This window comes from Penicillium pulvis, assembly GCF_028828015.1.
Source record: "Penicillium pulvis strain IBT 33274 chromosome Unknown scaffold_8_segment0_segment0, whole genome shotgun sequence".
Lineage (NCBI taxonomy): Eukaryota > Fungi > Ascomycota > Eurotiomycetes > Eurotiales > Aspergillaceae > Penicillium > Penicillium pulvis.
The window spans coordinates 6,854,576-6,881,851 of record NW_026643080.1 but is presented as its reverse complement, the minus strand read 5'-3'; the positions used below and the strand labels follow the sequence as shown (position 1 = coordinate 6,881,851).

Here is a 27,276-nt window from a genome sequence, read left to right as displayed (position 1 = left end):
CGAGTGGTGCAGATATCAAATCGATCAACGCGGATCGCCAAACACGCGACTCACGACGCGCAGTCACATGACCTCCAATTTTTAACTTCTGACCAGTTGACTTTGACTACCGAATTAATCGAACACCACACTGATGGTGTTAGGCAAGGTGCACTATTGAAAATTCCGAGTGTAGTATTAGTGAGTACATAATCAGCCACCCACTCAATCAGAATACTCCGTAAATTAATCTGGAACGCGAAGGTAATTATGGAGCGATACTCTGCTGACACCTCCATTACCCAGGATCGGAACGTTAGTGTACTGATAGCGTGATCTTGCCTAGGTGCATGCTGATCTGAATCAAGCGAGGTGATATGTTCTTTGACAATGGAGATGCCATTCTATCTAAATCACATTTACCACACTACGGTAAACGCAGTTACTGTAGTGAGGTGTTTTAATTATTTGTGGTTTTCAATTAAAAGCCACCCTTGAGTTAACCTCTCGGCTGACTTTCTGCTTTTCACAACGATCAGGGTCTTTTGACTTTGGATTTTCATCTCCACTTAACCCGTCAATCCCGACGGATTGATTGGTTGGACCACAGAATTCAACTTGATTATATGTGGCGATCTGCATTGATCAGGGACCAACGGTTCCTGAACTAACTACCATTTACATCTCAGATATACTGAAGCCATCGAATTACTAAGACGGCTGGATGCCGAAGAATATCCGCATCACCTTCTTCATTCATCGCGACCGAGGGCTGGTTCATGACGTCAACCATGCAAGACCCATTTTTGTGGAGTCAAAGGTGGAACCGAAGGAACCCTTTTCGGTTCAAACCGGACAGGCACATGTTAAGAATCTGCGTGTGACGTAGAACCCTCCGAAAACGGTACGCGCGCATGCGCAACGGTGGATGATTCAACTGTTCTACCATTGGATCTTGACCATCATTTTCCCCGTACAATCCCCATGTCATGGCCGATGTACCGAGTCGGAAGTCCGGAGTTGACCACGCCATGACTGTGGAGTAAATGAAAACTCCAGATTTTTACAGAACCTATTACAATCATTAGTTCCATAATCATCGATTGGTCCGTTGTCTGTGGCTTTTGGTCTAGTGGGGCACATCCATCGCGCTATCAAATCCAAATGTGTGCACATTTTTCATCCCATTTTTGATGTCTCAGCCCTTGCTTTCCACATTTGTGGGATTGTGATAGTTGGCTTGCTATCATCATACCATCCCAGGGCTAGTTGATGAGCTCTGTTTTCTCATGCAAACGGTGTTGTCGATTGGATCAAGAAAAGGCTGCCCCAATATGTATACTTCTTTATGCACGAGCCTATTGAAGTATAAGCGGGTGATCCACATCGTCTCCACAGATCAACTCTGGTACTATGAAGTATAAACCGGTTTCGAACTATGACGATATTCGACAGAGTCGCATCGGCCCTGACGCACATGTTTTGCCAGATAGTTAAATGAAAGCATTTGCCAGAAGTTGCCTTCCCTGTTTCTCAGCCGACTGTTTATATATGATAATGTCAGAGCCTAAGCCCCCACTGGACAGCCCTGAGGCTCAACACTCCGACGATCCTTCAAGTTCCAGCGATCCTTCAAGTTCCAGCGATCCTTCTGACGATGACCTGGTGCCCCAAACCGAGAAGACCGAAAATGGCGGCATCGCCCCAGATAGTCCTCGCGAGCTAAAGGAAACAGAGTGCTATGATGCACTAGCTTACTCGTGGCCTCGATGGAAGAAATGGACGTACCTCGTGGCAATTGCCTTCGTCCAGGTATCCATGAACTTCAACACATCCGTCTTTCCCAATGCGGTAATACCTCTCTCAAAGGCCTGGAATATTAGTCAACAGGAAGCCCGAACTGGACAAATGGCCTACCTTGTTACTTACTCTATTGGGTGTGAGCTTTGGGCTCCGTGGAGTGAGGAGTTTGGTCGCTGGCCCATCCTCCAGCTCTCAATGTTCCTGATTAACATCTGGCAACTCCCTGCTGCATTGGCTCCTAATTGGGGCTCCATCGTTGTTGCACGTGCCCTGGGTGGAATCTCCACTGCCGGTGGTAGTGTCACTTTGGGTTTGATTGCCGACCTTTACGAGCCCGATGAGCAGCAATTCCCGCTGGCATTTATTGTCTTCTCCTCTTGTATCGGAACAAGTATTGGTGGTGTTATTGGTGGTCCGATCGAACGCTGTGAGTTTACAAATTTGCTATGTAGTGATATCCGTACTAATAAAGATTTTAAATAGTCCTCGATTGGCAGTGGTTCTTCTGGATCCAGCTCATCTTCGGAGCCGTCACTCAAGCGATCATCTTCTTCATGCCCGAAAGTCGTTCGACAATCCTTATCGACAGAGAAGCAAAGCGTCGCCGCAAGACCGGAGAAGACCCGAACGTGTACGGACCCAACGAACTCAAAAAGCCTCGCGTCTCCCTCAAGGAAGCCGGCAAGATTTGGATTCGACCCTTTCATATGCTTTTGCGCGAGCCCATCGTGTTGTGCCTGTCTCTTCTCTCTGGGTTCTCCGATGCGCTCATATTCACCTTCCTGGAGAGCTTCAGTATAGTCTACGAGCAAGGATGGGGCTTCGGGGTCTTGGCTTGTGCTTGGGCCGTTATCCCAATCAACCTCGCTTACCTTCTGACCTACATCTCCTACTTCCCTTGGTTCGCGAGAGACGAACACCTCCGAAAGAAGCACGGCGACGAGGCAATCCCACCCGAGCGTCGTCTCAAGTGGCTCCTCTGGCTGGCACCCTTCGAGCCGATCGGACTATTCGGTTTTGCCTGGACATCTTTCGGCCAAGCGCGCGGTATTCCATGGATTGCATCAATGATCTTCTCCACCATGGTCGGAATCGCAAACTATGCTATCTATCTCTCGTCTGTGGACTACATGATCGCATCATATGGTGTATACTCAGCTTCCGCTTGCGGTGGTAATGCCTTCGCTCGTGACCTGCTGGCCGGTATCTCGGCAATGTACGCCACGCCGATGTACAACAATATTGGCAGCAAATGGCATGTTCAATATGCCAGTACGATCTTAGGCTGTCTATCTTGTCTCGTTGTGGCCCCTATCTATCTATTCTACTGGAAGGGTCCGCAAATTCGAGAAAGGAGTAAATTTGCCAAGTCTCTTGCTGCCGATCGAAAGGAAAATGGTGGCCGACGAGTCAGCAGACCTTCGTTTGAGCCTTGATCTAGCATCACTTGGCGTTGGAGAGTTGAATACCCTTTGCTTCCAAGTTTCAAAATGCCCATTCGTGGGAATTACTGTACACGATTGCATGACTGTTATGTATTTAGATAGACCCACCCACCATACATTGAGCGACAATGGTGACTGTATATACGCATGGATCTTGAAAGATTCAACAATGAGACATGAGATATATTCCTGTCGGAATTCAATGCATTTGCAAATGTATCACCTAGTCTTGTTTCAGAGACCGAACTGTATCGAAAGACAGAAAGCGTTCATCTACCCCTTCATAGACCGGTAGTGATGAAGCGAGACCGTGGATATCCATACCCGTGGACTAGTGGATGAAGCTGAGTTGCTCAGATGGCCATAGGATCAGAGGGTCACACTGTGCCTGCTCCGGTCCATCAAATCCGCTTCCCTATCTGCGAACTCGGTCAGAGATCGTGATGGCAAGGCAACTCTCTAAAGCCTCCCCACGTTCTACACGCAGGTGTTTATGAGTGGAAGCGTCTTTAACAGGTTAACATATACGACAACTATTCAGATACTACGCATCCTTCCGCCTCCTCTTGAATAAAATTATACTCGCTCGTAGTATTTGAAGATAAAATTGTAAACAAATCAACATACAAATTCAAATATCATGGGATCATGATAGTATGAGAGCAACTCGTATATGATTGGGCCCGAACATTCAGATGAACCCTGAAAATAAATGTAAGCAGTGTAGTCGGGTAGATGCTCCTACCCCCTTGCCTTTTCAAGGTCTTATCGATCGTCTTTCAATCCTTGCTTCTACTGGGGCCCTTGTTCAATCTGTTTTTCGTCTGATACGACATGTTGTTCTTCAGTCCCCCATTCGATATATGTATAGCCATGAGCGGCTAGGTAATCCTTCCACTCCTGGTCGCCATGATCTAAGATTTTGTTGCTGTCCTGAAGCACAAACCAGGCCAGAAGAGCACCCAAAACGGCGAACCCGGACCCGATGAGAAAGACGGCCTGAGTACCACGAAGCTCGTCATCTCCCCAACTAGCCATAATGGGCTTGAATACTTGTGTCCCGATTGCCGCCCCTGCCTTACTCCAGGCAGCTGCTAGTCCGACTGCGTGGCCGCGAACTGCTGTGGGGAAACATTCACTTGCAGTGAGAACAATTGTAGACCCAGGACCCACTTCTCCCAGGGTGAGGAATACGCCATAGAGCACGATGAAAAGCGGCAACTTGGTCTCAATTGGACCCAGCGCTCCTCCGAGGATGAAACCAAGGATGGCCTGGAGAGCGAACCCTAGGGCCATGGTACGTCGGCGGCCAATACGATCTGAGAGGAAACCACCAATGAATGCACCTGGAATATAGAAACAATTGATCAAAGTACCCCATGCCATTGTGAGAGCCAGAGACGAGGACGGATTGACCCTATCGACGATGGTTGAAGCAAAAAGGCCGAAAGGGTAGGAGATGTAGTTGTAGCTTGATATGGTCGCTATAATTAGCCACAACGATATGCCCCTGATCCACGGATTAAGGTGCTTACATGAACCATGAACCGCAGACACCTACCAGCGGGCGCCAATATTTTTTGATCGCAAGCCAGTAGGGTATTCTTTGTTTTTTCATAGAGCTCTTGCGATACGCAGAGCTAACAACCATGCGATAGCGAAACCAGAAGATCGACAGAGGAGCAATGGCCCCCATGGCTAAAGAGACACGCCATACAGCCTCGTAATGCCGCACTTCTTGATGGAAACACAAGAGCAGAATGAGGGGCACCAAAGCACCGAAAGCAAAGCCAAGAGAGGCCGACAGGTCACCGATCATGGCAAAAATGAAGCCTCTTCGTTTGCGAATGCCCGGGGCTTCATCTGTAGCCTCAGCAGCACCTGCTCCTGCAACAGGGTACTCTCTGATTTATAACTATTAGTGGCCCTGATAGCCAATAAAAGAGACAGGAGTGAGCACTCACCCGCCTGCTCCAACTCCAGCAATACCTCGAGCAATGATTAGCATCCAAAACATGCCACTCTCGTTCAGCCCGCTAGCACCGGCACTCAGTGCAATTCCAAGAACCAATATCGTGGTTGTCAGAGCTGCACCAGTCTTGCGGCCCAGTTTGTCGGAGATGTAACCAAACGAAAGCATGCCAATAATCATGCCGACCATAAATGCGTTGGATAGCCGAGAGGCTACGGCAGTAGTCAGCGATTTTGGATAGATTACTGCCATGATCAATTCAAGGTTTCCAATGATGGAGGAATTGAAACCGTCTGAGCCAATTGCGAGGCCACTGAAAACTACCATCGTGACCATAGAGAGGCGGGAGTAGCCTCGACCATTGTCAAGATCATCTGTCCCTTTTTGAGCATCGGAGATCGCATGTGGGGAAGTTGCATCTGGAGAAGTTGCAGCGGATGTAGAAGTTTGGGGGCATTTCTCAGATACTTGGCTCTCTTCACACGTTTCACGCGTTTCGACTACAGCGGGCTCGTTCATTATGGGAGAAAATGTGCCTCTGCATATTGCTGCAGATATGGCCACGACTCGCAATTTATAATTACCCCACGGTATCGGCCAGATCCGCGAAAAGATATGTCTGATTTCTCCGATATTGTTGCGGATTGTCGCAGCCGACGACGGCCAATCAAGTGCAGTGAGGGGGTTGAAATGCACGGGAAGTTTACGCTACGGTGCTTTGGCTTCGACGCTAACGGGAGGCGGGAAAGCAGAGGCGAATGTGGGAAGGTCAAAACGAGATAAGAGGCCGCCCTAGTACGTACACTGAGGGGAGACTGTCCAAGCTAGGAACTTACTTCCCCTCCTTGATCAACCTCTCGGATCATGTCGAAACAATTGCCCTTCCGCACCGGGGAGGCCAAACCCAGTCGCTTCTCAGCTCGCAACCTGGCATGGGTTGTAGTAAGTGCTGGCCTTTTAGCAACGGGTTACAAGTTCTCTCATTTTCGATCGCTTTGGATCCATAGTCCTTACATACCTGGCTGTGAAGGCGCGTGGAATGATGCGGGCAACCCCGACCGCCTGAGAGATTTCCAAAGTTGCGCAGTAAATAATCTTCTTGAGACAGGTCTTCCATTTATGAATGTGGAGCCCATTGCAGTGTCGGATTTTGAAGAACGACGAGATCGGTTGGCACAAGCACTGGTCACTGAAGGGGTGGATGCCTTCGTGGTGGAACCGGGGTATACTTTCAAGTATTATGGCAACGTAAGCCAGCCCGAGTGGGAAGTGTGGGAGGTAAGAATTCATCTTCAAATTTAGGAGCCACTCAACTGACCAACTTAGCCGGAAGAGCGTCCGTTCTTGATGGTTGTACGCCCGTTCCACGATCAGGCTACTGGCAATGTCAAGGCCAACACCACCTTTCTCTGCCCGTCTTTTGAGGCTGAGCGTGCCCGCCTATTGGGAATGCCCTTCACTGATTCTATTCAAATTGTCTCATGGGAAGAACATTGGAATCCGTATACAACTCTCAAACAATCAGAAGTGTTCTTAGGCCTCAGTCGACCGGCACGCTTGATGGTGGACGAAGAAATGCGAGATTTCATTCAACGCGGACTTGGATCCGCAGGTTTTGAGATTGTTGGCTTACAGGGCAAAGTGGAAGAAGTCCGACAGATCAAAACTGCCAGGGAAGTTGACATTCTGCGTGCTGTCAATACGGGAACTGTAGAAGCAGTTCGACAGATGAGAAAATGCCTATATCCAGGTTTGACAGAGAATGAAATAGCTTCTGTCCTCGATAATGCTCTCCGAGCAGCCGGGTTGGATCCTTTCTTTGACATCGTGCTGTTCGACGAGAATGCGTCGAACCCGCACGGTGGAACCAATGGTTCCAAAGTTTTGGAACCCGAGACTTTTGTGTTGATCGACGTCGGGTTCGTGTCTCACCAACTTCTTTGAAAACCGAATCTGACGAATCTGACCCCAATTTAGAGCACACCTTTATGGCTACTCATCGGATATTTGTCGCACCTTCTTCCCCCCATTCTTGCCCAAACCTGCCAAGGACGATGTGCTGTCCCCGCGCATGAGTGAGAAGCTAAAGGCAAGTGATTCGCCTCCTCTTCTTATGCAGATGAACTGACTTCAATTAAAGGTCTGGGACATAGTATTCGAGGCGCAGACCCGCTCAATTGATCAAATGCGTGAGAACGTCACCGCCGCTAGTGTGGACATTGCCGCTCGCGACGTCATCAGCAGGGCCGGTTATGGTGAGGCCTTTACGCATCGCGTTGGCCATGGTATCGGAATCAAAGGTCGGTTTATGCACCCTTTTTATTCTGGGTTACTGAGCTAACTACTCAAAATAGCCCACGAAAGTCCGTATCTGAACAAAGGAAACGAAGAAAGTTTGTTAAAGACTGGCATGACCTTTACATCGGAGCCTGGGATCTATCTGGTAGATAAATTTGGAGTGAGACATGAAGACGTGATTCTCGTTCAGGGAGACGAAAAACCCTGCCTTCTGACCGGAAGTCGGGCTCAAGGGCCCTGGGAACCATGAGCCACAGTAAGATTAGAACCCGGGAATCAAGCCTGGCTCAAACGAGACATGTCGGGGGCCGTGGTAAAAGTTGATTTTGAAACATATTTACAATGACCAACATGACCCATATCAAATTCGCATGTCCCATCTCGGTCGCTCAATTGATCATTCCAGTGTCAACCGATCTGATAGCAGCAGACGGCAGATCTTACAATGTAAATGTGAGACTGATTGTAAGACTATCTAAAGTTCCGTGATGCCATTATGTTGTGTCATATTGATGAATGTCAATCAGCCGAAGCGGTCATGCTCAAATCCAGCGCCCGCAAAAGCTCTGGTGGAAACATTGGAAGAAAGATTGTTCGGGGTTTAAGATCCCCATTTCGAGGAGTGTATACGTTCTTAGAAAGTAAAAGCATGTAATTGGCCTGCTGCGGAGTGCGCTCAGTGAGCGAATCACAATACTGAGCATGACCAAAGCTTATATAAGACTCACTGATTTCAGATCTGCTCAATGAGTAAAAGCAGCGAGCAGGCGAGCAATAATATGGAGACGGAAGCCAGGAATCGCCAAAGGAAATTCGGTAGGGAAATTCGGTAAGTAGGTGTTTTTAACATTTCCATCACAACTGGTACGATATAGATGTATCGGATCGGATCGGATTAATTTTAATCCACAAACCTTGTGCTTGTCATCCATTTCAGCACCACGCCTGTACTGATCGTCAATGTAACATTCCAGACTCTCAATCTACCTAAACTCTAGCGAAGACACCAAATACCTAGAGGTAATTTTCAAGTTTCTTGTTCGTTTCCCGAATATTGATTCTAACTTTGAATGTCCCAGTGCAATGCGGGAGTTGCCAAGATCCTCACAAGATATGGGATGTTTCGGCCAAGTGCGGGTCCTTTTCTCCTCACTTCCTGCCCAGAATGCCTACCCTTGTCTCGCTTCCTCGAGAGGTATTGGAACAAATTTGCGGCTCTGTGGCATCTGATGACTTCGCAAGTCTTCTTGACCTAGCTTTGACCTGCAAGTCCTGCTCGGTCGCCACTAACAAGTATCGTTTCCAATGCATCAACCTGACCATTGTCAGCCGCAAAAAGCTCAACAGAGATGTCCAGAAATGGAACGAAATTTTGCAAAAAAATTCCTCATTCACCGTCGTGCGATTATTAATGGTCCGAGGAAAATTACCTCCCAGTGAAGAGGATGACGATAGTCTGGAACCAGATCCCAAATATTTCAGCCCTCACTGTCGAATGGACTCTAATGACGAGTTAAGCCGCCTCGAATACTCTTATGGCTTCCAAGCTTTAGAACTCTATCGGTCCGCTTCTGTTTCACAGCGTGATGATTGGGGCTCTTTACCCACCCTTGTGAAACAATTTCATGGTCTCCGTGACCTCATTTGGGGCTGTGGGACTCTATTTCCACCGTGTCTGTTGGAAATTCTCCACCACTCTCTACCACGATGCAAACTGCATAATTGGGCATTCAAACTGCCCAGTCTGTGTCACAGAACACACGAACCTCAAGATATCGACGAATATGAGTATTCGCTTGCCACGTCGCCTTCTCTATCTAGCGTTGTTTTTCCTGCTTACGAGTATGACGAAGATAATGACAAACTCGGCTATAACGAATACGGCATGGTGGAGTACCATGAAGAAGCAGTAATTCAACTCGCGACTGGCCTGGCACCCAATCTAAAATCTGTCTACATCGCAGCCGGAACCCCTGAAGCCACTCCAGGCTCTTATGACCAGCTGCGGCGAGAAAGACCCCCATGGGCAGGCTTTTTTACATCCAACCCCAAGAAAGTCATTACCAATCCAACTCAAGGCCAATTACGGGAGCTCAGCCTGAGCCCGGCTAGCCTCGTTCATTTCGAGGCTTGGGAAGCACACGGCATCTTTCCCAACCTTAAAGTTTTGCGACTGTGGGAGGCCACGCTGGAAACCTTGCTTAAGGCAATTCAATGTCAATTTCCCTGTCTGAAAACACTGGTCCTTGATATAACCTCCGCTGATCCCCACCCTATCGATACAGCGGCGAGTGCCTTTGTCTCGTCTCTTCCTCCATTGGAAAGTATCCTTTTGACAGGTAACCAAAGAGACAGAACATTGAAAGCTGTCCTGGACCACCATGGAAAATCTCTAAAAAAGATATCCTTTCAACCTGAATTTAATGACTACGAAAAGGGACACGCTATCCCAGCGGAGTGGATCACTCAAATTCGAGATAGCTGCCCGAACCTCTGCAACCTCCGGCTCCCTATAACACGTACAAGAGGCAACGATCAGGAAATTGCCATCTACCGAACACTCGGAGAGATGCCTCGACTGACTGACTTGAGCCTACAACTTATTTGTGAAGGATACTCACAAGAAGACGATAGAGGATTATCATCGTCAAGCTATCTGGTCTCAGACGGTAAGAAAGCGCGAGAATTACTCGCCAATTTTGCATTAGACGCTACCCTTGCTCGAGAGATTTTCTTGACCATCGGAAGAAACTCCTCTTTGCAGCGTCTTGAACTGAACATCAAGGTACTACGTTGTCCCGGCACGCTATGGGAGATCACAGCGTTCATGGATGACAAGTGGAAATGCGTCAGAGCCAATGGAGACAGGGTCGTTGTTCGGAAGCTTGGGGAAGAAACCAGGAATGATAATGATGAATGGTCAGAAGAAATGCAAATGGAAGAGGAAGATATACTGGAAGAGTTTGAGCCCGTCTTCCGTGAGTTGTGGCCAAAGAAGAGCAAACGATGGGTGCATGATTGGCATAGCTTTCCACTCCAAATAAGCGCAAATAATACCCAATGAATTACACTACTCCCAATATGTACCCCTTTCCAATAAAATTTGGATACCGAGCCCTAGCCGTAGATACTCGAGGAACCAGGCCAATCGGAGGCTCTAACAAATTCGAACCTCTGCTTGCCACCCGTGTTGTCATTGTACATCTTGAAAATCATTACGAGGCGTGCAGCTTCTAGTCTCATCGTGCGGTTGGGAGCCTGAATTTGTGGGGGCCTGCCGCCCTGAAAATAGAGTCGAAGGTACAGTATATAAGTGCCTAGAGATAAAAAGAAGGTATCATAACCTGATGGAATGCCAGGAAAAGAGATGCAGACAGAAAATCTGTATTGGCTCATTAATAGTTGGAAAGGAAGGAAGACAGACAGTCTCGACAGGGTCTAAATATTCCTGTCAAATTGAGGCACCTGATCTGTGATCTCAACACATTCCAAGCTGATTGTTACTACAACATCCAGCAGGGCAAAATACCTTTAATTATTAAATGGAGCATTTACAACAAGGAAGACGGTATCAGACAGCAATGATATACTTTTAAGACTTTCGGCGCAATGAAGCGAGGCGTAGTTCTTCTTCAATGTTCACTATGCTACCCTCGTCAATCATCATAGGTGGCCGTACGTAGAACGCCTCCCAATTCGAGGGTACTTCCAGAGTATCAAACCACCCCACGTAAGAGTGTATGGGAGTATACATCCACCCAACCATCTCAAATTCGTCGTCTGTCTCACCATCGTGCCACTCCGGATGTATCTTGTATTTCCTTTCCTGCGGGGTCAAATTACCCCACGGCTTGGACAAAATCTTGACAACAGGACCGGAAGAGGAACTCTCGAAAAGCTCAAGCGACTCTAGACAGAAATCGTCTACAAAGAGGCAAAAGTTATATCGTGGGCCGAGAAAGTACTGTGAGCCCAGCCCATGATTGTCATTAGATAGGACTTCAGGGCTGGCGACGATCTGAGGTAGTTGGCATGTAACCCATACGTTGAAGTGGTCACGAATATCGTGGGATGTAGCTTCATTGAATTTCGTGATATCATCATAGATAAGCAGCTGATGATGCGACAGAAGATCCATTCTCTGGTTGCATTCAAGGTCGTTCTCGATATTCTCTCTTAGGTGTTGAAGTAGGCGATTCCACGCGCTCTCATCCTTATAAGAACAGCGATAAATAGAGAACCCCCAGGGTAAACCATGCTTTTTCAAAAGATTATTGGAGAGGGAAGCATCGATGCCTTTGTAATCGTCAAGCATACTGCGCATCTGCTGGTCTTGTGCCTTGCTAGTGATCCTACGGACGGTGGTTGAAGAGCTCCATGGTAGACAACGCTTGTGTAAGACCTGGCAGATATGACTGAAGACAGAATAACGAAGCAACATGGATCCGAGTTGAGATTCGACACACCAGACAAAATGCCGTCAATCCGGGAACTGTAGATGTAAACAGCGTATCGCTGGAGGATAGGCGGAGAAGGGAAAAAAGAGTGTACGAACAAACAGAACAAGATGCTGTATTGTGAGATGTTGGAGAGAAGAAGAAGCAGAACGAGGGAGGAACTCTGATCTATCTAGAGAGTAGTCACATGAGCTCTGACCGTAGGAAAAGAGACTCGGGGGGGGCTTGAGCCAAAAGGGGGTACAGAATAGATGTGCTGCAGCCTACAGGGCGGTCAAGCGGCAGCTCGGCGTCCCAAATTATGGGTTAGAAAGGCAGCCGTTTCTGGCCACCAATTTCCTGCGTCATTTTCACACCGTGAAATTGGACTGAATTGCTTAAGTATCGCGCCCTTCATGCACCGAAGTTGGCTAAATGTATGCGACATAAATGGGGGAAAAAAACCAAAAAAAAACCATTTGCGCTACGTGAGCCAAAACGCCGGTTACGGGCTGCCATTCTCAATACAGTTAGATCTATTCAGGATTGTCGAACATCGTGGTATAGACTCGCGTGAGAGGAATAAGCATCAGCAAGATTAATCGCGTGTTCAATCATTTAGGAGGTCCTGGCATGAGTTGAGAAAAGTAGCGGCGAAACGCTGGCTGGGTGTATCAACTTCGCGACTGTAAACAGCAAATGAGGGATCGTGCAGGACAGCTCGTGCCTAGGAAATTCTCTTGTCTCTTTTCAGAACCTAGATCGCCTTGTCCCTAGCCTGTAGGCTGTACCTACTCTGAAAAAGCTCCCCCTACCAGAGCCAATCCAATCTCTAACACGAACTGTCACTTAGAAGCTTCCCCAGTAATGCAAATCATAATCCACACCACCTGGGCGCCACAGAGGAGCTGGGCTGTAAACTGGGATGGGAGAAGCAGCTACAAAATCCCAAGTCAATTATCTGTCACAACAGAGAAGATGTATAATAGCGGGGGGAGAACATACTTCCATATCCTGTACTAGGCAGAGCCCAGGTGGGGGTGGTGGGAGCCTGCCAGTTGGTTGGAGATGCTGTGATGGTGTAGGTGCTGGTATAAGATGATGGCGATTCTCCTTGACTGAGAGAGCTAATACCATCGCTTGACCCGTAGCTGTCATCCCCGCTACCAAAGATGTTACTGATCTTGTTAACAACCGAGCTGCCGGATTCTGTCCACACTGTGAAATCCTCGACAGTGACATTAGTGGCGAATGTCAGGTCATTTGCGAACAGGTAAAGCGGAGGGCGTGTGGCGCCGTCGGCAACAGAGCCTGTGAAATTCCGGAAAACTAGGTTACTCAATGCAACAGCGCCAGTGTCAGGCTCATAGGTATTTTGCCAGTATTGATTGATGTCCAGGCCATAGAGGCTTGCCAATGACCGGAAGTTCGAGAAAGTAACGTTGGTAACGTAGCCTGATCCACCAGGATAAGTTTTGATAAAAGCAATGTTGTTGCCTTGGATGATGCTGATATTGCGTGCTTCCTATTTCCATGTGAGCATTGAGAATCATCCGCAGTGGTTGGAACTTACTATGTTTGATATTTCAGCGGACACATTCAGACTTCCAATAGAGATGCCTGAGCCAGCTTGGTTGCACACCAGGTTTTCGACTAAAGCGTGATGAGATGGACTCTTCACTGAGACACACTCATCGCGATTTGTTACCTACTCTGACAGTTAGTCGGGGTCATCATGTGAGTTTCTAGGCTCGGGCTTAAAGATTTTACCTCACTGTCGTGAATCCAATAGTTTGTTCCAATAGCATCAATGCCATCATAACTACCCAAGTTCGCTCCGCGGATAGTTAAATGGTAGGCTTCAACATTGACTGCAAAGTCAAGGACGATGTGAAACTTGGGACTGTCAACAAGTATCAAGTCGTGGACTGAGGCGTTGGTCGGAGAGATCAAACGCACCAAGCGTGGACGGTCGGTGCTGGAAGTTGATTTCTGTATCAGCGTCACAATTTCCATCATTGAAAGGAATAACTAACTTATCGAGATCTCGATAGATGTAGCCCTGGCCTTGGAAAGCGCCCTTGCCATTAGAAGAATAGAATTCGAAATCCACCGCTATTCTGCCAGTATTAGACACGTCAAATGAAAATATACAAACATAGTTTATGTGTCAACTCACCATTGACAATGACAAGCACATCTAATAAGAATTCAGAATCGCCCTCTCCGTTGATAGTTGCATTGATGATCTCTCTGCCTGCAAAGCCTTCGAGAATCAACTCACGCGAAATGGTCCAGTTGCCATCATATGCAGCTGTGATCAGCCCATCCAACTGGAATGCCCAATTTGTGCCATTGCTAAGGGTCACACCGCGCTCAATCAAGTACTCTCCTTCAGGCACAATCAATCGACTACCCGGATTTTTGCGGACACAATCAGAGAAGACAGTCTCCAGCGCAGTAGATATGTCAGTCTTGTTATCAGCCACTGCACCATAATCAAGAATGTTGCATTCAATAGTCTTGTCTTGGAGATCAGTTGTGGGACCAACGGGACCAATAAGTTGGCCGAGGGTGATAGATGACAAAAGTGGTAGCAGGATGAAGCTGGTGAACTTCATTTTGATACTTGAAATCAGTAGTCAGAATTCAGCTGCTCCTCGTTCTCTGCTACTTCTTTATATATTTTATTGGGGTCATTAGTTCTAACTACAATAGGCTCTATAAAATCGATTCAATGTATATATTCAATATTTCTCAAAAGACGCCATAATTTGTCCATCCACAAGTTTCCATCATAATTTATGTTGATCGAAAAGCAGGTGGGTATGTATGGAATACTGGCATGATTGCCAATCGACCCTGCAGATGACGACAGTATCGATGAGTATCTGACACCGAGCTGCCACCGGTTAATAGCTTAGCGGCTGATAGCTTGCGTATAGTACTTGCATAATTACGACCAAGCACATCATTATTGTGTTAGATCGCGCTCGTAGGAAGCCTAACGAAGACAAGCTAGCTTCGGATGCCGTAAATGCACCAATAAAGTAAGCCGAAGATGCATGCGATGGTGTGCGATCCTGTCCACGATCTGCCCGCTCCTCGGGACAGATCTTCTTGTTCACATTTCATGAGCAAATAGAATCCAAAATCCTGAGATAATACAAAAATGGCGATGTTTATGGCAAGGTTGACGGTCATTGCTTAGGACAAAATTCAGAAGGGCTCACAATTTGAGCGGGATTTAGCCATCTGCCTGGATACTCATCGCAACAACCCCTTTCCGTTCTCGCAATTGAATTATTCGACGACGAGGAATCCATAATACCCATCTGATCCAACTCCGGCTCGCTCCCCTGATAGATGATCAACGGCTTCGTGCGATCGCCGATGTGGCCTGTCTTCCCGAGTGAGGAAAGGTGAGCGAAGGCTGTTTGCTCCGTCAGCAATCCGCTGACGTGCTTGGGCCAGATGGCATTGATAGATGGCACGCTTGCGGTCATGACGACGATGTTCAGTTCGAAGGCGGAGATAATGACCATTCTGCCGAACATCAAGTGAATTCCAGGTTCGCTGTGAACTCGTGAAGGATGATAGTGCGTAGGTAGAAGGTTATGACCGCGATGCCGCCGACGGTGATGGTGGCGATGATGCCTAGTCGGCGGGTAACGCTTGCTTGAATTTTCCAAAGGGGGCGGCGGATGGGGAAAATGAGGATGGCAAATTCAACTAAGATAGACTAGCATTGCACACGTTAGCTGCATCCTCATTTGCTAATTTCTTCTTTTTGCTCTATATCAGGAACTCACTAGTGTGATGGGAACGTAGTAGGTCACTGATGTTGATAGGTATTTGGCGTCTGAGTTTGCCGCACTGCTCCAGAAGGCTGCCAAGAGCTTGCATTGGAGACATTAAAGCAGCAACAGGGAGATTGAGATGAGAACATTGAGCACAATTGTCGCATAGACACCATAGATGAAGATTGTCTGATTTGTGAGTCGGAGGTAGAAGAGCAGATTCCGTCTTGACGGCGAATTGCATCCAATTAGACGAAATATCGTCTGCGAACAGAAGCTGCTCTTAGCGAAGAAGAGTCATATTGAATGTCAATGAATTGGGGCATTGGACCAGCTGTTCGGGTATTTCTTGAGCAAGACCTATTCATTGCTGAGATGGCTTTCTGGGTACGTGTGACGTGCTAACGTGCGATCACAGAAATGGGCCCTCGAAATCGGCCAAGCTCACGGCCGGAGTCCGAAGGACGTTATCTCTTGACTACTGAAAGCCACCGAGGAGAAGGATCCAAGTGCTCCACCAGACAATCAAGCGCTCAACAAAGACGGCCGTCTTATGATTATCGACGGAAGGTCTGCCGCCATTTTCCCTCGCAGCTCTACGCACAAGAGACCTAACATTACTTCAGTGACACCACGGGTATAAACATGGCCCACGCGCTGTACTACCTCACCAAAAAAAGTCTATGTATACAGAAGTCTGCAAAAGGAACTTGATGGACTCTTCGAAAGCAGCCCCTGGTTCCCCCAATTCACTAATGAGAAGCTTCGAGTCTCCCCTACCTAGAAGCTGTCATCAACGAGACCCTTCGCCTCAAGCCCTCCGTCCCTAGTGGCCATCCAAGGGTAACTCCACCCGACAGATTGCAGGTTGATAAGGTCTGGATCCCAGGTGAAACAATAGTCGTACTACCGCAGTGCGTCCTCCAGCGCGACATGCGCTATTCCCTCTTCAGCTCGGAGTTCATTCCTGAGTGGTGGCTCGACGAGAAAAGTAGCTTGATCAAGCACGAGGAAACTTTCTTCCCAATTAGGTAAATATATCTCATTCATCACCTAGACACACATTGATATGTTAAACGGGACTTCAGGTCGATATGAATATGTCGGAAAGCAGCTTACACTCAGGCAACTTCCAGGCGTGATTTCTCGGATAGCGTACGATTTTGACATCGCGTTGGTGACTATCAGGGATGAGGTGGCGTTTGACACTGATTCCAAGGACACTTTTACTTTCACTATTGGGCCTTCACAAATAGTCCTCACAGGCTGAGCACGTGAATAGTCTGAAATGGTTGATAAGTTGTATTCGATAGGCCCCGTCTCTAGTCGGGCTACCGCCGCTTGCTACCATGGTCCATAATGACCCCCTTCCAGGAGATCGGGGAACATATTCATCTACCTGAATATTCTCCATCTTCAGATTTAGCTTATAAACAAATTGACCTTTTTGCTTGCCTAGTACGGGGGCATAAGGAGAGCCACAGTCTGTCAGACTTTGTCTCACATCACAATGAGCAAAATTGCCAAGAAAATAACATATATTAACCTCCAGTACCGAGCTAGGTAGTGGAAAGAGATTTTCCGATGTTTATCCGGCATTTGAACTGGTTCCTTAATCTATTGACCAGCCAGGTTTCGGAGTTTTCCTATCTAGGGTTAGCCTCCGGCAGCGCGGGTGTTCCCAGTGTTCCCAGGTGCCGGACCAAGTTCATCCAGATTGCCGTCCAACTCCAGGCTCACACGAAGCTCGTCTGTCAATGGATATGATTGCTAGGCCTATGAAGCCCGGGGGATACGGAGCTCTTCATTGTTTTTTCCCCGAGAATCCAAAAGCTGTAGTGCTCGCTCAAAACCTGGACCTTTGAATAACGTGTTCATGAGCAATGAGCAGGTGGCCCGCACTTCCTTATTAAGTACCCACTTAGGACCCTAGATGTCTTTGTTCGAAACCGCCATCTATTTAAACTAGAAGCAGGGCTAGTCTTGTAAATCAATGTGTGTTCTAGAAAATTTACACCGCCTGAATGGATTTTTTCCCACCAATGACGGTGCTGCATGATGCCATTACCTCTCTGCAGGGGCCAGTTTAAGGTTACTATGAGCTTCCTATGCTCCACAAGTGGAATGGAGTCCATAAATGCCGATATTGCTCACGAAGCCGAATATATCATTGGACAGAATAGCTGTTGCCTGCATCCGCTAGGGTCCTCGTGCAGATTAATTGCTCCTTGAACTAGGTCGTTGAGAACTGCGTAACGACACCTGTGGGTATAAAAGGACCGCGGTTTTGTCTGTTTGAAGGATCATCAACCACGTTCTTTCACTTTCGTTTACTTTCGTTTTTGTAATATTTACCATTCATTCTTTACAACATGATTCTCGGTCTTAAGCTCGGCCTGGTCGGCCTGCTCGGCGCTGCTGCCGTCAACGCCGCTCCGGCTCCTACTCGTGCATCTGAAATTGAGCAGCGCTCTTCCACTTGTACTTTCTCTGGCTCCAAAGGTGCTGCCTCCGCCATCAAGTCTAAGACTTCTTGCTCGACCATTGTTCTTTCCTCCGTGGCTGTTCCTGCCGGAACTACCCTTGATCTCACTGGTTTGAACAAGGGAACTACTGTAAGAAGCCCGACCCGACCGGGGCCAACATTCGAATCACCACTAATCAATCATACAGGTTATCTTTGAAGGCGAGACCACATTCGGTTACAAGGAGTGGTCTGGTCCTCTGGTCTCAGTTTCCGGAACTGACATCACTGTCAAGGGATCCTCTGGTGCTATCCTCAACGGCGATGGTTCCCGCTGGTGGGATGGAAAGGGAACTAACGGCGGCAAGACCAAGCCCAAGTTTTTCTACGCCCACAAGATGATCAACTCCAAGATTGAGGACATCTACATCAAGAACTCCCCCGTCCAGGTCTTCAGCATCAACGGTGCTAGTGAGCTCACTATGAGTGGCATCACTGTGAACAACTCTGATGGCGATGACAACGGTGGCCACAACACTGATGCCTTCGACATTGGCGACAGTACCGGCGTCTATATCACCAACCCCATTGTCCACAACCAGGATGACTGCTTGGCTATCAACTCTGGCTCGGTAAGCACTTTTATGAACCTTTGAGAAATTTGCCTCTTACTAATACTATAAAATCCAGGACATCTCCTTCACTGGCGCTTCTTGCACCGGTGGACACGGAATCTCCATCGGCTCTGTCGGTGGACGTTCTGACAACGTTGTTGAGAACGTCACCATCGAGAACTGTAGCATCAAGGACTCCGCGAACGGTATGTGCAAACAAAACCACCAGAACCTTTTGGGCCTAGCTAATGTGTTCTTGTCAAAGGCGTTCGTGTCAAGACCGTCTATGGTGCCACTGGCTCCGTTAAGGACATCACCTACAAGGACATCACTCTTTCTGGCATCTCTGACTACGGTATTGTCGTTGAGCAGGACTACAAGAACGGCAGCCCCACCGGTACTCCCACCAGCGGTGTTCCCATCACTGGTCTCACCCTGACCAACGTCAAGGGAACCGTTGACAGCAGCGCTACCGATATCTACGTTCTGTGCGCTTCCGGTGCCTGCTCCGACTGGACTTGGAGCGGTGTCAGTGTCTCGGGCGGTAAGACTAGCAGCAAGTGCAAGAACGTTCCCAGCAGCGCCAGCTGCTAGAGAAAATTCGCATTTGAGCTCCAGTACGGGCCCCGTGTACTAATAGTCCAATTCTATCTGTTGGTATAAAAGGCTCCAAGATGGGTTGATCTTAATTATCTTGGGCACCAACATAAGAAATAATAATACACTATTTTGTACCGCGAAATTCGATACTCTATGCTAAATATGCAGACATCTCCATCTTGATATCATTGCCTTATCGGGAGTCTGTGTTAGTCCACACATCTCTTAATAGAGACAGCATGACAACAATTAATTTGAACATCTTCTGAGATAGATATAGAAATCGTATTCAATGTGGAAGATGCTTCATGCCACTGGAACTGGGCCTTGAGCTTCCGAAAGTCTTTCCTTATGTACTATGTGACATAAAGGAGGAGAGATTGTTACAAAAAAGATTGGACTGCAGATCGCTTTCTTACAAAGTGAACTGTCCAATCATTATCAAAGCTGAAAATTTAAAAAATGTGAACACCCGTGGACAAGAAGGAGGGGCAAATGAGCTTCAGCGGAAAGACGGAGATATGTATGGATCAACTTGAATTTTTGAATCATCATCTTTTCAAACAGATAGCCAGCAGTGTAGGTTTAAGTATATGGGTTTCTAGGATGGAACTTTGGCTCCCAAAGGCCCTTTGCCTCTTTGGTCTTTAGTTGCAATCCTTTCATGATACCATATATGATCTTCAATGTAGGCGCCGGGACATTAAGTCTCTCTGCTTCGCGCAGCGGCTCCCCAACAAGATTTTCAATCTCCATCAAGTTCCCTTTCTCATAGTCCTGGCACATACTTGGCTTAAACGCTGTGTCATTCGGATCTTGGTGCATAACTGCATCGACGAGATCAGACTGAAGAATCACCCCATCAGCCGCAGCAATGGCCTGAATTTCCATCATCATAGGTAAGATTAAGTCGTCAATGATGTGCTGGCTCATTCGCATCCGCGGCGTGTCCATCTGGAGAATAGAGGCAATGGGGTTCATTGAGCCATTGTATGCAATCTTACGCCATCGGACCTTTGGGACGTCAGGCTCATAGATAACATCAAGTTTGCCATGCGGGTTGTAGATGTCAACATAAAACTTAGCTGCCTCTTCAGCTACCTCGATTGGAACCTCTGGGTTCACAAAGGCACCAATCTTCTGACAATCAGGATCGTCGTTGTAGATTTTAGCAAGGGCAGTCTCCGTTGCGCCCGTATAAGCAACACTGCTAATAAGTGGATTTTTCGGGAAACGGGCCATAAGAGGTTTCTCGATATTGATGCCATTTTGCGACAGGACAATAGCTGTTTGCCCTGGTGTCACAGCTGGGGAGATGATATCTGCCACAGTGGGAGGCACATCTGGAATATTTTTGGTCGTTACAAGAATATAGTCGAAGGGCTCAGCTTCGCCTTTAGAAACATCCGGAACCGTTCGAGTAACTATTCAAAAGAATCAGCATCGTGATAAATAAGATACGTTCATCTTTTTCTCCACATACTAAATGATGGTTTCCATGCCTTGATTTGGCCCCATTGAACAGAGTCAATGTCGATTCCATTTGCCACGGCAGCGTCGTGATTTGAACGCATAACTGCAGTGACTTCAGCCAAGCCACCTTGCTCCAAAGCATATGCGGCCATTGTGCCGATTCCGCCAGTGCCAACGACTAGAATCCTGGTTTTGGCCATCTTGAATGGGTTATGGATCGCCGAATTGAAAACAACTAGAGAGAATATGTGCAAGGGTTTTGACATCCACCAGACTAGACGGAGATCCAGGCCTCTTTTATAACATTAATTCGAGGTTGGTGGAGTCTTCAGAGACGGTAGTTAGTAGATATCTTGGGACCACTGGGCCGGGTCACTTCACTCTGTGCGTTTGATTGGCCAGTGGGCCCCACTTGAATAGTCTCATTCTCGCTGATTAACACCCAGGGCATGTACAACGTATTGCATATGCCTCTAACGGGAGATTGGAATGCAAAGATCGATGCTGTTGAACCCCTTGTGATCACTCGACTTGCGTCATGTTGGATGTTTTATCGGAAACTGACGGCGAGCATTGCCCAAGTGGAGAGTAGGTATGAGTGAGCAGAAACTCACTACTGTGGAGCTAAGGCGGAACGGCAGGAGTAAGCGACCAAATCCGCAGGCTCGGGTAATCATAGAGAGTACCCCGCGGATAAGAAGAAATTCAATTCGCTCGACCTCGCTTTGTCTCAAGTACACATATGAATAGTGATTGATCCAATGAATTGAGATAAGCGTGGTCATACACATCGGATTGACAACGCTGCTCAATTCCTACAGTATGCGGGCAAAATCGTATCTCCCTTATCTCCCTGCCTTAACTTCTTACCTAAATTTCGATATTGTTTTATTAATGAACAGTTGAATCAATAAATTCAACTGGCGTATGATATTGACCAATATCAGCCCAGCTGTAAACCCACCCATGTCTGCAATTGTTTGCGAGAAGTTCTGGGTTTCTGAATATCGTCAATTGTTAACTGGTAGTGCTGGTATACATATTCTAGTCGGCAACCTTCTACACGCGGGGTAGTCAGATGACTCCATAATAGACCCCATAACCCACTCCACTGCTGGCCAATGGTTATTCAACTATATACTGTATATCGTTCAAGTTACCCCGGGTTCAGCCTGAGAGGGTTGACTGTTGGGTCGCGCTAATCGTTGGATCCACGTGATAATCCACTCATGTTGCCACATCCTCAATGGTCCTCTTCAGTTATTCTTAGCTATTTTTGAGTTGGTCATATTTGCAGTTTTTTCACCTTCTTGGTTGCTCAAAGCCGTAGCTGAGTTCGAAAAATCAGTCGAAGGGATCTGCCTCCTTCTGCTGGGATACGGTGATGATCCCAACGTCGGGCGGCTCCAAGCCCCGCAAGCATAGCAAAACCTTCACAGGATGCTGGACATGTCGTGCTAGAAAGGTCAAATGTGATGAAGGGCGTCCGGTCTGTATGCAATGCCTCTCAAAAAAACTTGAATGCGGGGGCTATGGCCTCCGACTCCATTGGCTACCCCCGGAGCAAGGAAGTGCCACATCGCATCAAGATACCCGAGACCCGCCTTCCGTCCGATCACAAAGAAGCCGAATTCCCTTTGGTGAGTCCATTCGCCCTAATATGTAAATTGATGCATAATTCTCTGGAGCGTTAAGCAGTATTGTATGCTGATCATCCTAGAACTACGCCGTCGCGCGCTGAACGATAATCAGATAGATCACATATTGGCCTCTATTGACGAAATTGATCCGACCATTGATGCAAACACTCCCGAACGCCAAGAAACACTCATTCATAACTTTGGCGTCTTTGATGCCTGCCTTTCTACTCTTCATTCGCTCAAAAATGATGGACTTACTACAGACCAAGAGCTCTTTCATCATACTGGCTTCCCTGAGATTGCATCCCCTCCCAGCGAGCCACTTGGATTGCCAGTTGATCCAAGTCCGCCCGAGACTTCTTTTACCTTTGTTTCAGATCTTTCATCGGATCATCTCGTTCCACTTTGGTATCCAAGTGACGAGGAGGTAGCTTTTCAGGACAATAGTCTCATTTCACCTGCGATACAAGAACTGACTCCGAATAAGCCGAAAGTCTCTCAAACATCCTGTGACATTGATGAAGATATCTCTAGCCAAAGGGGTTTCTTGCATGTTGACTCCCGATATTTTCGCTGGCGAGAGCCTAACGGCACTATTATGTCGAACCCCTCCCCAACCTACCTTCCGCCACTAGAACAATTCTTGCTCCATCATTATATGCGTCGCGTCGTGCGTCTATTCTGCATTATTGACAACATGAAAAGTCCCTGGCAAAGAATTCACTTAACACGGACCCTGCAGAGTACGGGTGAAATGAATATTGAAGGTTCAACGTCACATATACAACATGCGCTGCGAAATGCGCTCCTTAGTATTAGTGCCTTTACTTTATCGAATGACAGCACATCGCGTGGCAATCATGATGAAGCGAACAGATGGGCCAATGAGGCGATGATTTTCCGTGGTAAGACCTTCAAGCTTCTCAAAGACTCCGTTGAACGTGGCTTTCAGTCCGAGTCCTCGCCAAAGTATAAGGATTACTTGGCCACAATGTTGTCCATGATCTCCATCAATGTAAGTCGTTCTTCCCACCGCAACCCCTTATGGTTAAAAGTGACTAATTGGCCTCAAGGTGATGTCGGGTGATACAAGTACTTGCGGTGTTCATTTGGACGGTGCCTTCCATTTTATGAAATGTGCAAGGAATTGGAAAGTAAATTACTCCTCCAAGGCTAGGTCACTTCATCGGATATATTTCTACCTACGGACCATCTACGAGAGTACCGTCACAAGGAGGGGCAAAGACTCACCATCTCCGCCCTCTCCTACAAGCTTGATGATTCCCGAATTTTCTGAAACGGTCCCAACTGATCAAGTCAGTCCGGGCTCCCATAAACCACCATTTCAGTCTCCAGAATCTTGTATTCGGCTGAGTTATGAGTGTATCTATGGTGTCCCACATCATTTGCTCGTTCTGCTTGAGAAAACGACCAATTTGATCTTAACACTCACAGAGGCTCGAGAAAATCACAGATCGACAATGATCCCAGTTGATCTCGTTGCTGAATGCGATAGACTCGAAAGTGAGATCATTGAATGGCCATTGGACATGGAATTGGACAGACATCTCCTCGACGATACAAGTCCTAGTTCAATGATAATCCGCCACACTGCCCGTGCCTTCCATAATGCGTTGATTATCTACTTTGCCCAACACATTCGCCTTGTCAGTTATCGCTATTTGAAGACACATATCGAATGTGTACTCGACTGCATAGAGGTTATCGAAACCATAAAGTTAGAGTCGGATTGTTTCGCAGGCCCTCTTTACTGGCCTGCCTTTATAGCAGCAAGCGAAGCATTTGAAGATCGCTTCCAATCTCGCTTCAGGGTGTGGTATGAACAGGTAGAGCATTATGGAATAGCGGCCGTGAGGACTGGAATCAGTATCTTGACGCAAGTTTGGAAGAATGGCCCTGAGATGGGATGTAAATTAACAAGCCAATGGCGGATGGAGGTTGAACGGAATAAGTCCATATTAATGCTGAGTTAGGTATTCACTCAACACAAAATTATTTCATGTGAGTTCATGCTTCCTCATATCATGATGTCCGGCGAACACACATGCCTTAGATAAACACAGCATGATCACCCTCAGGTTCAGTAGCAGGTGTTAAAAATATAGCAACCTTTCTCAGTGGCAGAAACTTACCATCATTATGCTATCTGGTTGACTTGAACATGTAGTGAGGGTCATAGGATGTTGATAATCGTTTCGTCTCAACAGGCTTTGTCCATCTGTAAAAGGGATATAACTACCAGCATACCTAAATGAAAGGGCGCGAAGGGCATCGTTACTCGAGTATAACTATGGATCGATGAGATATGACGGATGGAACTGGAAATGCATTTCACTAGTGCTCCTCTCCTCATATCTTGGACAATCTTCCTTTGCAGTCAAGCACGGATAAGTGGCTGCGATTGATCTCACCAACATTTGTGCACCTGCTCTTTATATCAGTATTGAGCTGCCCGACTTCAGGGAAAAGAGATACACACCCTGCGAGCCCCATGACTTGCTTGAATTCCTTGTATAAAATCTTGAGTGAGAGCTCTACCCCGGCTGTACCGTTGTACTGGATGAACGGATTGAATCAGTCCTAAAGAACATAGCTTGAAGCGATGGATATGACACTTACCGCAAGGCCCCAGATAGGAATTCGTCCAGCAAAGCAGAAATCCGCTCCAAGTGCGATTGCCTTGAAAATGTCGCTCCCCCGTCGAATACCCCCGTCAATTGCAATTGCAATCTTACCCTTCGCTACCGGGGCGCATTCTCTCAATGCGTCTAGCGTAGCAGGTACACTGTCTAATTGGCGACCGCCGTGATTAGATATCACCACTCCCTCTAGTCCGTGAGAAATTGCCAACGAGACGTCCTCCGGGGTGTAAACTATTGGGGAAAATCTTAGTAGTTGAAGGGATAATTTCACAGACCCGTGAGATCCATACCTCCTTTAATCCAGATATCCAATTTCGTGTGTTTTCGCAGGAAGTCAACGGCCTCTTTCCAGGTCAAGCTCGGATCTGCGAATTATCATTAGTCAAGCTTTAATTATTCAGCTCGTTGTAAATTACCGTAATCAAGAGAGTATTCCTCTTCCACATCAAACCTCAACTCTTTCCCGGGTGCCATATTCGGATATTGGATTCCTTCAGGTGGGCAAAAGTTATTTCGACCTTCATTGTGGCGAATCCCGTAGATGGGGGCATCGACCGTGAGCAGAATGGCCTTGTATCCGGATCCTGTCACATATATATCATTAGTTCACGTACTTCCAGGTGGGACTATGAGGAATTTTACTTTCTGCCCGGGTCAAAATATCAATCATGATACTTTTGTCCATCAAAAAGTTGACCTGCATAAAATACGGGTTCCCTCGTCCCGCTTCTATCACAGCTTCTAAGGGATCGGTAGCATAGGCTGACAGGCCCATAGGAACCCCGATTGCGGCTGCAGCTCTCGAGGTTCCTACCTCGCCGTCTGGATGCGCGATTTTATGCATCGCTGCGGGAGAGAAACCGAATGGAAAAGACACCTTGGTGTCACAAATGGTAGTCGATGGATCAACCTTAGAGACGTTGCGTAACACTCTTGGGCGAATTTTATATCTATCGAAGGCATTTTGGTTGTCCCGAAGACTACTAGCAGTCAGTATTCAAGTTTTCTCAATCCGATTCAAGTGAGCATATGCAAGGAAGACTGTACGTTAACATATCCATGGCGCCATCGTTGTAATAATCTCTATACGCCTTGGGCAAATTTGCAGACCCTTTTTCCTCCAGGTCTGCTATGCAAAAGACCTCTGGGTCCAGGCCTTTCCCACGATTCGACATCTTTAATTTTGACTGTCCGATGATTTGCGGGGAGATAGGAATTGGATTATTGGAATCCTTGTACAAATACTCCCTTTTTGAAGATATCAGGGTATTCCTTGCAGCATTTAAAGTCCCCGTGGGATCTACTGCGTTATAATGCGGTCGCTGTTACGGAATAGCCTTATCTCATTATTTGATCCTGGGTCCACTTTTATGAGGGAAGTCATGAGCGATGTTCGGCGTGATCCCGAACCGACATAGGTTGGAGAAACCATTTATCCGGGACTGCCAGGAGTTTATCAAGAGGAATTTTGTGATAAACACTCATAATACAAGTTCGTTTCGTAACATTTCCCCCAAATTACCTCTTGATTTAGCGTTTACCGGTGATTCTCAAATTTTTGAACTTATAATAGACTCGAAAACCAATGAATCGCTGTCTCAGGCTTGCCAACATACAACCGAAGAGCATAAGTGCTTGGCCAAGTTTGAGAGCAACTGCTTGGGAATCCCATTACACAATGTTTATTGGGACTTGTCGGCCCGTTTCAAAACAAGGTCAGGTTGCTGTGTGGCTCGCTGTGTGGATCACTGTGCATCCCACCCCGCGATGCAAGCGTGAATAGGAACCGGAAGATCTCTGAATACGAGAAGGGTACTCATTTCGTTAATCAGCGCAATTCTCTGCGATATGTGGGAGCATGGAAGGTTGTGGCGGACGGGCCAGGTGGCGACGTCAACTGACAGCGATTGGACGCTAGAACAGCGCTCCCTATTGCCAGATCCACTCTGCGAACGTGGGGTTCGCATATTTTACAAATTCAATGATGGAAGTTATCACACCACATTGATTCGACTGGTTGATATTCGGAGAAACTTGAAATTGAACCCATTTCATGGTCAACGTAGCCTGACAGCCATATAAACCCCGC

At 47.2% G+C, this 27,276-nt stretch overlaps 11 protein-coding genes across 11 annotated transcripts; 5 read left to right on the top strand and 6 right to left on the bottom strand.

The window, feature by feature from the left end:
* Window positions 1-1,536: 1,536 nt before the first annotated feature.
* Window positions 1,537-3,218, top strand: N7503_012017 (uncharacterized protein; the record flags this gene model as incomplete). Its single annotated transcript, XM_057071563.1, has 2 exons — window positions 1,537-2,209; window positions 2,266-3,218. The coding sequence occupies 2 exons, from the start codon at window positions 1,537-1,539 to the stop codon at window positions 3,216-3,218; spliced, it is 1,626 nt and encodes a 541-aa protein (XP_056918174.1).
* Window positions 3,219-4,019: 801 nt separating this feature from the next.
* Window positions 4,020-5,718, bottom strand: N7503_012016 (uncharacterized protein; the record flags this gene model as incomplete). The annotated part of the gene is made up of 3 exons (XM_057071562.1): window positions 4,020-4,698; window positions 4,763-5,131; window positions 5,192-5,718. 3 exons carry the CDS (start codon window positions 5,716-5,718, stop codon window positions 4,020-4,022), a joined length of 1,575 nt encoding a protein of 524 aa, XP_056918173.1.
* Window positions 5,719-6,063: 345 nt separating this feature from the next.
* Window positions 6,064-7,747, top strand: N7503_012015 (uncharacterized protein; the record flags this gene model as incomplete). Its single annotated transcript, XM_057071561.1, has 5 exons — window positions 6,064-6,477; window positions 6,526-7,118; window positions 7,177-7,288; window positions 7,340-7,499; window positions 7,554-7,747. The coding sequence occupies 5 exons, from the start codon at window positions 6,064-6,066 to the stop codon at window positions 7,745-7,747; spliced, it is 1,473 nt and encodes a 490-aa protein (XP_056918172.1).
* A 915-nt stretch (window positions 7,748-8,662) lies between these two features.
* On the top strand, window positions 8,663-10,561 carry N7503_012014 (uncharacterized protein; the record flags this gene model as incomplete). The annotated part of the gene is made up of 1 exon (XM_057071560.1): window positions 8,663-10,561. One exon carries the CDS (start codon window positions 8,663-8,665, stop codon window positions 10,559-10,561), a length of 1,899 nt encoding a protein of 632 aa, XP_056918171.1.
* A 528-nt stretch (window positions 10,562-11,089) lies between these two features.
* On the bottom strand, window positions 11,090-11,938 carry N7503_012013 (uncharacterized protein; the record flags this gene model as incomplete). The annotated part of the gene is made up of 1 exon (XM_057071559.1): window positions 11,090-11,938. The coding sequence occupies one exon, from the start codon at window positions 11,936-11,938 to the stop codon at window positions 11,090-11,092; it is 849 nt and encodes a 282-aa protein (XP_056918170.1).
* An 844-nt stretch (window positions 11,939-12,782) lies between these two features.
* Window positions 12,783-14,554, bottom strand: N7503_012012 (putative rhamnogalacturonase; the record flags this gene model as incomplete). Its single annotated transcript, XM_057071558.1, has 6 exons — window positions 12,783-12,871; window positions 12,939-13,458; window positions 13,507-13,641; window positions 13,704-13,911; window positions 13,970-14,048; window positions 14,113-14,554. 6 exons carry the CDS (start codon window positions 14,552-14,554, stop codon window positions 12,783-12,785), a joined length of 1,473 nt encoding a protein of 490 aa, XP_056918169.1.
* A 579-nt stretch (window positions 14,555-15,133) lies between these two features.
* On the bottom strand, window positions 15,134-15,478 carry N7503_012011 (uncharacterized protein; the record flags this gene model as incomplete). Its single annotated transcript, XM_057071557.1, has 1 exon — window positions 15,134-15,478. The coding sequence occupies one exon, from the start codon at window positions 15,476-15,478 to the stop codon at window positions 15,134-15,136; it is 345 nt and encodes a 114-aa protein (XP_056918168.1).
* Window positions 15,479-18,105: 2,627 nt separating this feature from the next.
* On the top strand, window positions 18,106-19,405 carry N7503_012010 (glycoside hydrolase family 28 protein; the record flags this gene model as incomplete). The annotated part of the gene is made up of 4 exons (XM_057071556.1): window positions 18,106-18,348; window positions 18,407-18,829; window positions 18,888-19,017; window positions 19,077-19,405. The coding sequence occupies 4 exons, from the start codon at window positions 18,106-18,108 to the stop codon at window positions 19,403-19,405; spliced, it is 1,125 nt and encodes a 374-aa protein (XP_056918167.1).
* A 591-nt stretch (window positions 19,406-19,996) lies between these two features.
* On the bottom strand, window positions 19,997-21,084 carry N7503_012009 (ketopantoate reductase family protein; the record flags this gene model as incomplete). Its single annotated transcript, XM_057071555.1, has 2 exons — window positions 19,997-20,835; window positions 20,895-21,084. The coding sequence occupies 2 exons, from the start codon at window positions 21,082-21,084 to the stop codon at window positions 19,997-19,999; spliced, it is 1,029 nt and encodes a 342-aa protein (XP_056918166.1).
* A 1,332-nt stretch (window positions 21,085-22,416) lies between these two features.
* N7503_012008 (transcription factor domain-containing protein) lies at window positions 22,417-23,821 on the top strand (the record flags this gene model as incomplete). Its single annotated transcript, XM_057071554.1, has 4 exons — window positions 22,417-22,524; window positions 22,580-23,194; window positions 23,267-23,539; window positions 23,702-23,821. 4 exons carry the CDS (start codon window positions 22,417-22,419, stop codon window positions 23,819-23,821), a joined length of 1,116 nt encoding a protein of 371 aa, XP_056918165.1.
* Window positions 23,822-24,894: 1,073 nt separating this feature from the next.
* N7503_012007 (alpha-hydroxy acid oxidase) lies at window positions 24,895-26,362 on the bottom strand (the record flags this gene model as incomplete). The annotated part of the gene is made up of 6 exons (XM_057071553.1): window positions 24,895-25,101; window positions 25,165-25,418; window positions 25,478-25,552; window positions 25,604-25,771; window positions 25,830-26,170; window positions 26,235-26,362. The coding sequence occupies 6 exons, from the start codon at window positions 26,360-26,362 to the stop codon at window positions 24,895-24,897; spliced, it is 1,173 nt and encodes a 390-aa protein (XP_056918164.1).
* Between the last annotated feature and the right edge of the window lie 914 nt (window positions 26,363-27,276).